The sequence below is a fragment of the Capsicum annuum genome, chromosome 3 (assembly GCF_002878395.1).
Source record: "Capsicum annuum cultivar UCD-10X-F1 chromosome 3, UCD10Xv1.1, whole genome shotgun sequence".
In the NCBI taxonomy this organism is placed as follows: domain Eukaryota; kingdom Viridiplantae; phylum Streptophyta; class Magnoliopsida; order Solanales; family Solanaceae; genus Capsicum; species Capsicum annuum.
In genome coordinates, this window is record NC_061113.1 from 263,476,531 (window position 1) to 263,487,785 (window position 11,255).

The window sequence follows — 11,255 nt, forward strand, 5'->3', positions numbered from 1 at the left end:
CCTCTTTTATTTTCAAATTCAATTTTTTAATATTCTTTAATACAAAAGTTTTATTACAAACTCAATAGTTTTGTCCTAAAAATTGCCACGTGGCTTAACCATAACTTGCCATGTGGCTTTTTCTTGTGCTTCGTCCTCTGCTTTATAATATATATAGATAGATGTCGTTATTAAGAATTTAAGATGGCTATAAACTTGGTAAAAATAATAATGTTATAGAAACGGACAAGAATAAGTCATACCACAAAACGAAGGAGAACAAGAAGAACATGCAGATTTTACATGAAAATCCTTGACGGGAAAATTCACGGGCAGAGGAGGAGAAAATTCACTATAATGGAGAAGAATACAAGAAGGAGACAAAAGTCTCAATGATGTATATAAACTGTCTCACTAAATCACACTTATATAATATGTGCGTAAAAATAAATTTTAAGCTCCGCTACCACCACAGACCCCAAAAAAATCTCAAACATAGATTGTACTGTGAATTTTTAAGATCGGATCAATAAAATTTGGATCACATACTCTAACAAATAATAAGAAGAAGATATTGGAAATCTAGAAGGCAAAAATAGAATATAATGATTTTTTAGTACTATGAAATTATGTGATAGCAAAATGATGACATGTACTGGAAAATGAAAGCTAGAGATCTACAAAATGATTTTGATTGAAATTATTTTGGTTGAAAAGGACAATAATTTCGGTGACTCGAAGATTTTGTTTACGGAAATTCAGAGTTGTATATAAATTGTTCATATTTGATTTAAAAGTGACGTGTCAAAGTTTTGAGTAGTTGATTGTTTCCATTTGGTACAAGTTCTAAGCCAATGTTTTAACTATTTTTTTTAAAAAATAAATTTATCATATCATTAATTCTCTTTGAAAAATATAAAACTCCTCTTAAATGACAATTAAAACGAATCAGGTAAAACAAGATGACTTTTGAAATAAAAAAAAATAACTTTGATGATCAATGACAACAAGTTAATTCGAACTAACAACCCATCAAAACTTAATTTCATAAACAATAAACCCTTCCCTAATTTCATACAATTAATAATCATGGCCACTCCACGGTCATCTCCATTTTTGTCACAGTTGGCAATATTACTAGGAAGCAAAAAATTAATTGTATGTTATTTATTAGCAGCATTAACGTTGGAAGGATTAGATAAGTAATATAATTATTCAACAAATAATTAATACAATTGTAAATCTAACACCAAAACAATAAGAAAGAAAAGTCATCATCATTCAGATATCAAAAATACAAAATGTTGCAAAAAGAATGCTAATAATAGCAAGGGTACAATCCAAGAATATGAATTACAATCAATCCATAAAAATTGAGCTAATTAAATTAAACTCACTCTCATAATTTTTCCATCCTATTATAAAAATGTCTTACTTCTTTTCAACAAGTTTTTCAATCAAGTCAGCAGCATCCTGGACAGTTACAATATTCTCTGAGTTCTCTTCTTCTACTGCAATCCCAAACTCTTCTTCTAGGGCCATCACAATTTCCACCTGGTCAAGCGTCACAAACACTTATTAAGGTCGTTCGCATACTCTGTATATATAAGGTTAATTTTATCTTCTTTTTTTTTTTTAAAAAAAAAAATATACATATTAACTAGAGGTTGAATTGTTTTGGTGAAAATCTTGCATCTGTCACTAGTACTTATTCTACGAAGAAAGTACTCACAGTGTCGAGAGAATCGGCACCAAGGTCCTTATTGAACGTACTTTCAGGGCTGACTTTAGTGTCTGGAGGTAAAGCCAGTTGCTTCCTCACTATGTTTATTACCCTCTCAACTGTCTCTGACTTTGCCTGTTCATGCAAAATGTATCAAATTAATCGAAAGAGTGAAAACTAGTAATGCATTTTTCTAAATGATTAGCTCAACTCTTTTTCAAATTTATGCAACTCCAAAATCTCTAAAGTTGATTTTGATTTTGTATGTTTGGATACGTTACACTAGTTAGCACGACTAAAGGTCGAACAACTAGCTGCTACAGGATTGAACGTGTATCTATCTCACCATGCTTCCCTACTTTTATAAGTGCCGGCGGAAGGAATGGATATGGTATAAAGTCAGAAGTATAATAAGGGAGTGTTTGGGTCCACCAAAGGAAGAGCACTTCTAGGGCATTCGCAAAGGTCATTTGCCAATAACACGATTATGTTTGAGATGTCTAACTTGAGATCTCAATGAATATAGGAATAAAAACATCTACCCATTCGAAGGAAGATGAAATAGTGAAAAAATTTGATGACTAATTTCGAATTCAATCTTTTGAATAATCAGGTCAACAAATAGATCATAACCTAACCTGTTTAAACCTGAACAAATGTAAGAGTTAGTAAGAGAGTAGATTTTGCCACATATAACTTTTTGTCAAGGTCAATGAATGAGGTATGCAATAAGTATAGTTGCTCATTCTATTCTTTTAGGACTCATAGTTGTCTTATACAAATGCTAACTAAAAAAAAGTGTAGCTCGGTGCATTAAGTTCCCAGCTATGCGCGGAGTTCGGGAAAGGTTCAGACCACAAAAGTCCATCGTACAACAAAATGTTAATTATGTACAGAAAAATGGAAATGGAGAAGAAGATTTACCGCTGCGACGCGGAGGCGTAATGTTCTGAGAGAAGGGAAACCAGCAGTACTCCTTCCCCAACCCATAGAAACCAACTTCACACCTCTGCTTATCTGCACAGTCATGTAATTTTTACCCAAAATTAGGAGTTGAATGAAGTAGTTCATGGACAATACAATACGTACTGTCAAACCTCTTTATAACATAGTGTTAACTTGAATATTTCTAGACTGTTATAGCAAAAGGTTGTCCATAAAACAATAAATATAACATAATATGAAATTCGGCCGTTATAGAGAGGTATGATGCACTAATGAAATTATTAGTAATCTTGACCTTAGATATGTTGAAGACCTGATTGGCTGAACACCCAAATCTGAGACAATTAGCTGAAACACTAGCCATTTATTATATGAAGAACAAAATGAGAAACACAGAGAAGAAATGAAGGGATTTAGTTTGTTTCAAGATTCAAATTAAGATGACTGATTATTTGAACATTATCCAGAAAAGTAGAAAAAGGCATAGCAATAGTTATACTAGTAGTGCATGGAAGTTGACAAAACAAATGACATTTCCATTAAATTGTGTGGTTGAAAAAAAGAGGTAAGATTCATCAAGTGGTTGGTGAATATTTACCAGCAAATCCTATCCAAATTAGAGATGTTTGTATATCATGTTGCTTTATGTGACATAGCGGGGATGCTTGCTAGCTAATGTTGTTTTGTTTCCATTCTCCATTTCTCAACTTGACCACGTGCAGTTAGGGGGCGGAATTACGGATTCGGCCGAACTCAATAATTTTGAGCAAGAAATATGTATAAATTATTAATTTAGTACTCATTAAATTCAAAAACTATAATTTAGCTCTACAACATTGAATTCTGACTCTCCCTCTAGAGCAACGGCTTAACACCTTCTCCTCCTAATTTTTCTTCAGAAGAAATAAAGAGAGACGTAAAACAACTGGATAAATTTAGATTAAATATCATGAGTGAAATTTAAAATCATGATAATCAGATAGAATATGTGAGTTATCAAAGATGATAATTTTGGTTGAACGAAAGTACTACATATTTATCATGATCACTTGAATGTCATCATTCTGATTTAAGCATTGTGAGTGAGATGAATTAGATAAATAAATGAGGTTTAGAAAAGAAAAAAATGATAAGTTTTAGATGATGTGTGAGTTAATAGATAGTGAGTAAACGCAAGGACATTTTTAATCTGAAACTTTTTCATTAAACTTTAAAAAGTCGTTTTTAAAAGTTGCCAAATTCATAGACAAACGTTAAATAACAATCAAAAATAATCTATTCGTACGAATCATCCGATCTCCATTAGTTACAGGGCTAACTATTTACTAAATATTCCTCTTCATTTTTTTTTTCATACACTTTATGAACTTTTCAGATCACAACTTAAACATCTATTTTTAGCAAAATGAAAATAAATGTTATTAAAAAATGTTATATCATGGTCTAATATTTCATAAGTTATCCAAATGCTAGACGATATTGCATGTTTTGTCCGGAAGATTGAGAAACATATGAACAAATATTAGATTTGAGTGGGGTATTCCCACAAAGTGGGGGGTTGAGGAGGGTAAAACATATAGAGTTAATACTATTTCCACAAAGTGAGGTAATATATACAATTTATACCACTGCCTCAAACAGAAGTAGGAAAACTGTTTTCGATCTACGACTTTTAAAAAATGATACAATCTAAATTATACCAACTTTATAAAGAGACATTTGTTACTAGTATAAATAACATAAATACCAACCCTTTTGGAAGTCTCACTTTTTTAATTACTTTACTTTCTCTTCCTATTAATATACATAACATAACTGACATATACATAGTATTCTGTGTATATGTTAGAATTTTGTAATATGTTTAGGGAGTTGAAGTTTTTTGTAATATTGAAAACATAAGTTGTGTATTTGTGTAATTTTTAGTTGTTATAAATCAGCAAACTCGGGCTATAAATGTGGAACTTTTGATGGGCCTGGCTGAACGGGTCATTGGGGCTCGCAAAGCAAATTGGGCCATAGAACTTTGCAGAATTTTGGAATCTTAAGCCTCAAAATTTCTTCAAACATTTTTTAATGGAATTGGACCATATGATGATATATGGCCACACAATCTATCAAGCTATTCATAACATCTATTTTCCATTCCCAATTTCATCTGTATGTGTTTGTATGTAATGTGTTTCTAAGTTTGTTTGATATAGTTTTAGTCAACCTTTTGGTTGAATACATACTTGACCCCTCAATCTTGTCTAACTTTTTCCTTTTTTTAATATAAATACCTCAATTAAGAGAGTCATTATATCAGACATTTTATGTAAATTAAGAAAGTATCAATTAAATACAAACGACCAACAAGACATGGCGCGTGTATGATACCTCTTCTAAGAAAGTGAAACCCTTTTGATTCTCCGTCTCCTCCACATGCTATTTATCGTTGTTACTCCATCACCATATTCAGCAACTCAGTTGTTCTTCGATCAAGAAGAACTCCAACATCATCAAATTCAAAAACATTACAAAAGGATCTAAAAATTGCTAGAGTTTACAACATGTTCATGGTTAAAGATCCGAAGCATCTAATAATCAATCTAACCAGTGAAACGTGCTATACCTCTTTTAAGCGAGTTAAAGATCCCCTTTTCTCCATCTCCTTCCTCTGCTATTTGTCGCCACCACTCCATCGCCATATCAACTACCTCCATCATTTCTCAACCAAGACGAAAGCCATTGACCAATCATAGAAACCCTACCACAACCTCAACGCCGTCAAATTCAAGACGTTACAAACAAAAAAAAAAAATACAGCATGTTCATTCGATCCGTAAAAAAATTGTACATTTGAGAACAATCAGTCTAACTTGTGAAACGTGCTATACCTCTTTTAAGCGATTGAAAGATCCCCTTTTCTCGATCCCCTTCACCTTTTGTGTTGCTGCCACTCCATCACCACACCAACTACCTCCATCATTTCTCAACCAAGACGAAAACCATTGACCAATCATATAAACCATACCACAGCTCCAACGCAATCAAATTCAAGACTTTACCCTCAAAACTCCAGAAATTATTAGAATTAGTCCATTCGATCTGTCAAAAACTTTGTGCATCTGAAAAACATTACAGTTAGCGTGGAATTTTTCAAAACGTATTTAGTAATTACAATTTTTTTAATTAACATAAAGTATTCAACAAGAACTATGCTTATGATTCCATCAACATCACAAAACTCAAACTTCCTCTTTTCTTCTTATTTCTTTTTCAAAAATTATGTATCAACTCTTTAATTATTATTTTTTTCAAAATAAAAAATAAAAAAATTGATTAGAACCGACCTACCCCCTAGGCCTACCAATAGTCAAGGATGTTGTCCAAGCAAATATGTCAGCGGTCCATTCCCTTGTTCACCAAGGCTGAACTTTGTAGACCACCTATTTATTCATTTCCTTTTCCCCAATTGAAAATATCAGTAGCAGACTCTCCGCAAAATTCCCAAAACACCAAAAACTTGCATTTCTCAATTTCGTTTTTCGATCCGTTCACCCTCTTTTTACCGAATCAGGTATTTAAACATCTTCATTTTCTTCATTAATTAGGGTTTCAAATTATTGAAATTGAATTCTGATTTTTTTTCTCAATTTTTCTGAATTTTCTTTTCGTTTTTTCTTTTTCTTTTTTTGTGTGTGTATAGCAATCTGTCGTTGGATTTGGATAGGTTTATAGGAAATTCAAGTCAGAATATGAGCTTTCCTGCACAAAACAATAGAAGGAATAACAACAACAACAGTAATCATCGTCCTGGTAGAAATAACAATAATAATAATAATAGTAATCCTGTTCAAGGTGGTGGTGCTCGTCGTGAGTGGGTAGCTAGAGGATCTAATGTCACCAATGCTGTTTCATTTTCACCTGCCCCTATTGCCGCGGTAGTGATTCCGGGGTTTGGTGTGGATGTTTCAACTTCAGGGGGAAATGGAAGGGAAAATGAGAATGTGGCAGTTGGACAAGTTAATCGAAATAGGAATCAGGGTTATGTGGAACCGAAATTTAATAGGGGGGTGTATGGGAATCAGAGGAGGGAGAGGGGAAGGGGAAGGGGAAGAGAGGGTTATAATAATTATCAGGAGAATAGGGTGGAAAGGGCGGTTAGGGGGAGGGTTAATGAAGAAAGGGTGAAGGATCCTAATTTGCCTCAACTCGTGCAAGAAATTGAGGAGAAGTTGTTGAAGGGGAATGTTGAGTGTATGATATGTTATGATATGGTGAGGAGGTCTGCGGCTATGTGGTCGTGTTCGAGCTGTTACTCGATTTTTCATCTTAGTTGTATCAAGAAATGGGCAAGAGCTCCTACTTCTGTTGATACCTCTGCGGATAAGAATCAAGGGTTTAATTGGCGTTGCCCGGGATGTCAATCAGTTCAGCTTACTTCATCCAGGGACATCAGGTATGTTTGCTTTTGTGGGAAGAGGCAAGAACCTCCTTCAGATTTGTACTTGACTCCACATTCATGTGGTGAGCCTTGTGGCAAGAAGCTTGAGAAGGAGCTTCCAGGGGATGGTCTGAGTGAAGAGGATCTTTGCCCTCATGTTTGCGTCTTACAATGCCATCCTGGTCCTTGTCCACCTTGCAAGGCGTTTGCTCCAGCTAGAAGTTGTCCCTGCGGTAAGGAAGTTATTACCACTCGCTGCTCTGATAGGAAGTCCGTTCTTACCTGCGGACAGCAGTGTGGTAAGTTTCTTGACTGTGGGCGTCATCGGTGTGAAAAGACTTGCCATGTTGGTCCTTGTGGCCATTGTCAAATTGTTGTGAATGCCTGTTGCTTTTGTAAGAAGAAAACAGAGGCTGTTCTTTGTGGAGACATGGGTGTCAAGGGAGATATCAAGATGGAGAATGGCGTCTTTTCGTGCAATTCAGCTTGTGAAAATAAACTTAATTGCGGAAACCACATCTGTCGTGAGCTCTGCCATCCAGGGCCATGTGGGGACTGTGCCTTGTTGCCAAGCAAGATCAAGACGTGCTGTTGCGGTAAAACTAGATTGGAAGAAGAAAGGCACAGTTGTTTATATCCAATTCCAACCTGTTCCAAGGTCTGTGGTAAAAGCCTTCGGTGTGGGGTACATCTCTGTGAAGCTGTGTGTCATTCTGGGGACTGTGCACCATGTCTTGTTCCTGTGACTCAACGTTGCCGCTGTGGTTCAACTTCCCGAACAGTGGAGTGCTACAAAACACAGTCAGAAGATGAGAAGTTCACTTGTGATAGACCTTGTGGGCAGAAGAAGAATTGTGGAAGACATCGTTGTAGTGAGCGATGTTGCCCTCTTTCTAATCCAAAAAATTCCATCACTGATGGCTGGAATCCTCACTTTTGTTCAATGCCGTGTGAGAAGAAGCTTAGATGCGGGCAACATTCTTGCGAATCACTTTGTCACAGTGGTCACTGCCCTCCCTGCCTGGAGACAATTTTCACCGATTTGACTTGTGCTTGTGGGAGAACATCAATCCCTCCTCCGCTACCTTGTGGCACACCTCTTCCTTCTTGTCAGTTGCCATGTTCGGTTTCTCAGCCTTGTGGCCACCCACCTACTCACAGCTGCCATTTTGGAGACTGCTTGCCATGTGCTGTTCCTGTAGCAAAGGAATGCGTTGGTGGACATGTAATTTTGAGAAATATACCTTGCGGATCAAAGGACATCAGATGCAACAAGATTTGTGGGAAGACCAGGCAGTGTGGCTTGCATGCGTGTGCTAGAACTTGCCATCCTTCGCCATGTGATGCTACTGCCGGACCCAGCAACGGCTCCAGAGCCTCTTGTGGGCAGACGTGTGGTGCTCCTAGAAGAGATTGCAGGCACACATGTAGTGCTCTTTGTCACCCCTTTTCGCCATGTCCGGATGTTAGATGTGAGTTTCCAGTTACTATTACTTGTTCTTGTGGCCGGATCACAGCAAATGTTCCTTGTGATGCTGGAGGTCAGGTGGTTGATCATGTTTTTGAAGCTTCTATAATCCAAAAGTTGCCTTCACCTCTTCAACCTATTGAAACAAATGGGAAGAAGGTTCCTCTTGGTCAGAGGAAGCTCATTTGTGACGATGAGTGTGCAAAGATGGAGAAGAAAAAGGTTCTTTCTGATGCTTTTGGTATAACTCCCCCAAATTTGGAGGCCCTCCATTTTGGTGAGAATGCTGCTGTCTGTGAAGTGCTGGGGGATCTTCTTAGGCGTGACGCCAAGTGGGTTTTGTCTATAGAGGAGAGGTGCAAATTTTTGGTTCTAGGCAGGAGCAGAGGAGGAGTTAACGCACTCAAAGTTCATGTTTTTTGCCCAATGTCGAAGGAAAAGCGGGATGCAGTTAGACTGATAGCTGCAAGGTGGAAGCTTTCAGTAAATGCAGCTGGTTGGGAACCCAAGAGATTCATCGTTATTCACGTTACACCCAAGTCTAAAGCTCCAACTCGTATACTTGGTGCCAAAGGTTGTACTGTCAATAACATTGCTCAGCCTGCTGTTTTTGATACGCCGGTGGATATGGATCCAAGGCTTGTTGTGGCTTTGTTTGACTTGCCAAGAGATGCAGACATTAGTGCGTTAGTTCTCAGGTTTGGTGGTGAATGCGAGCTTGTCTGGTTGAATGACAAGAATGCCTTGGCTGTGTTCAGTGATCCTGCCCGAGCAGCAACAGCTATGAGAAGATTAGACCAGGGGTCAGCTTATTGTGGTGCTGCTGTGGTTCCTCAGAGTGGTGTTGCATCAGCAGGGGCAGCCGCTACTAATGTTTGGGGAGTTGCTGGAGCAGTCAAGGACGGGGGAGGAGTTGCAGCTCTCAAGGGTAATCCATGGAAGAAGGCTGTAGTCCAGGAGCCTCATTTGAGGGAGAGTCCATGGGATGCTGAAGAATGGTCCAAGAATCCAAATGATTTAGCAGTAGCCCCGTCCGCCTGGAGGGTGAATGAAGCTCCATCTACTGCCTCGTCTAATAGGTGGAGTATCTTAGAGCCTGAAATCACTTCCAGTTTGCCCAGGGCGTCTATTACGATGAAGGAACCTATTTCTCTGCCAGAAGGGAGTGGTTCAGTTCCGTCTCCCAAATCTCAACATGTAGGGGTCGGTGATATGGCAGATGTAGTGGACGATTGGGACAAGGCTTACGATTGAGAGTGTGGAAATGCAGATATTTTTGCTGTCCAATATTTCTTCTATTTTTCTTTTAAGTGCTCAGACAGGAGTTGATTTATATAGGATCTCCTGTTTCCTTTATAGTTCAAAAATACAACTCGGGAAAATGTTAGTAGTTGCATGGTTCAGAATGGGCAAATGTTATAGGCTCATGTTGGTGTAATGTACCATTCAGTTAGTGTTTTAAGATGCTGCTTGATACAATTAGTAAAACCCAGACTTATAAATCTTCCCTTTATGTGACTTGTGTGTCGATATGATGAGCTTTTTTGTTCACCCGAGACTGCTTCTATTAGTAAAATACAGGGTTATGGTCATGCTAACTGTCCCATGGAAACAACACCTTGAAGGCCCTCATCTGTTTCTTCCACTTTTAATGAGGCCGCACAAACAGTTCGATATGTCAATGGCAAAATGTAGACAACGAGATGACAAGATTTGCATAGCACACATAATTGCCCATGAGTTAAGGTGGTCCTACAGAGTAGATGAAAAACAAATAACAGGAACACCTATATACTCATTGGCCAATAATGCTTTTAGAACCAAGTGGAGAAACAAAAATCAGGCAATGACCAACCATGCTGATGTCTTCTAAAGTATAGCTATTACTCCAGCATGAAGTGGCAAATGTTATGATCAAGATGAGCCAAGGGAGGAAAAGAGAGTACAGTAGCGTATCTAGGTGGGGTTATCGGCGTTCACGTGAATCATGCTATCCTCCTAGATCATATATAGTAGCATTATAGTTTTTTGGGCAAAGATACTGATATATCCTCGAACTTTGATAAATATACCCTCCGTCATATTTGGGTACAAATATATCCTTATCGTTAATGAAAAGGTACAAATATACTCTTATAGTCACTAACGGCGGGACATGTGTCACGATCGTGTTCCTCCATTAGTGATAAGGGTATATTTGTACCATTTATCAAAGTTCAAGGGTATATTTGTACCTTTTCCATTTTTATAATTTACTTTCTCCGTTCCATATTAATCGATCATTTTATTAAAAATAATTATTTTGTATTAATTGTCCATTATACTAAATCAAAAAAGCATTGATTAAATTTAAATTATATTATCCTTTTAGTTACTTCATTCTGAAAGTCTTCACATTTGTTTATAAAGTTTTCAAGAAATTTTTAAGAGGGAAAGGCCACGAAAGCAGGCAACTCTCCGTCAGCAAGCCTGCTTCATCAGCTACTTGCTTCATGATTTTACTATATTATCTCTAATTAATTATTATAAGTCATTTATGTATTTAAAAAATAATAATATTTAATTAAAAATAAATTATATATATATATAATTTTACAAAGATTAATTAATTCAATAAATTAATAATAGTAATAACTAACTATTCTTTTATGGCAATATTTTCACTTCAAACATGAGTCTTTTTTTGTAAAATGAGACGAATAGAGTACTCT

The 11,255-nt window shown here is 36.8% G+C and overlaps 2 protein-coding genes across 2 annotated transcripts; one reads left to right on the forward strand and one right to left on the reverse strand.

Moving 5' to 3' along the window:
- Window positions 1-1,237: 1,237 nt before the first annotated feature.
- On the reverse strand, window positions 1,238-3,255 carry LOC107865868 (acyl carrier protein 1, chloroplastic). Its single transcript, XM_016712060.2, has 4 exons — window positions 2,943-3,255; window positions 2,627-2,719; window positions 1,712-1,837; window positions 1,238-1,533 (listed from the first exon to the last, which is right to left on the reverse strand). The coding sequence occupies exons 1-4, from the start codon at window positions 3,009-3,011 to the stop codon at window positions 1,411-1,413; spliced, it is 411 nt and encodes a 136-aa protein (XP_016567546.1). The 5' UTR covers window positions 3,012-3,255; the 3' UTR covers window positions 1,238-1,410.
- A 2,729-nt stretch (window positions 3,256-5,984) lies between these two features.
- Window positions 5,985-10,062, forward strand: LOC107862143 (NF-X1-type zinc finger protein NFXL1). Its single transcript, XM_016707611.2, has 2 exons — window positions 5,985-6,209; window positions 6,339-10,062. Exon 2 carries the CDS (start codon window positions 6,388-6,390, stop codon window positions 9,796-9,798), a length of 3,411 nt encoding a protein of 1,136 aa, XP_016563097.1. The 5' UTR covers window positions 5,985-6,209; window positions 6,339-6,387; the 3' UTR covers window positions 9,799-10,062.
- Window positions 10,063-11,255: the final 1,193 nt, after the last annotated feature.

Bases quoted from the DNA above. Each gene is read 5' to 3' on its own strand.
- LOC107865868 (XM_016712060.2), bottom strand. From the start codon at position 3,011: ATGGCTAGTGTTTCAGCTAATTGTCTCAGATTTGGGTGTTCAGCCAAT. The intron at 1,838-2,626 runs GTAAATCTTCTT...TTGCATGAACAG, and splicing joins TACGCCTCCGCGTCGCAGCG to GCAAAGTCAGAGACAGTTGA. The intron at 1,534-1,711 runs GTGAGTACTTTC...ACGCTTGACCAG, and splicing joins GTGCCGATTCTCTCGACACT to GTGGAAATTGTGATGGCCCT.
- LOC107862143 (XM_016707611.2), top strand. From the start codon at position 6,388: ATGAGCTTTCCTGCACAAAACAATAGAAGGAATAACAACAACAACAGT.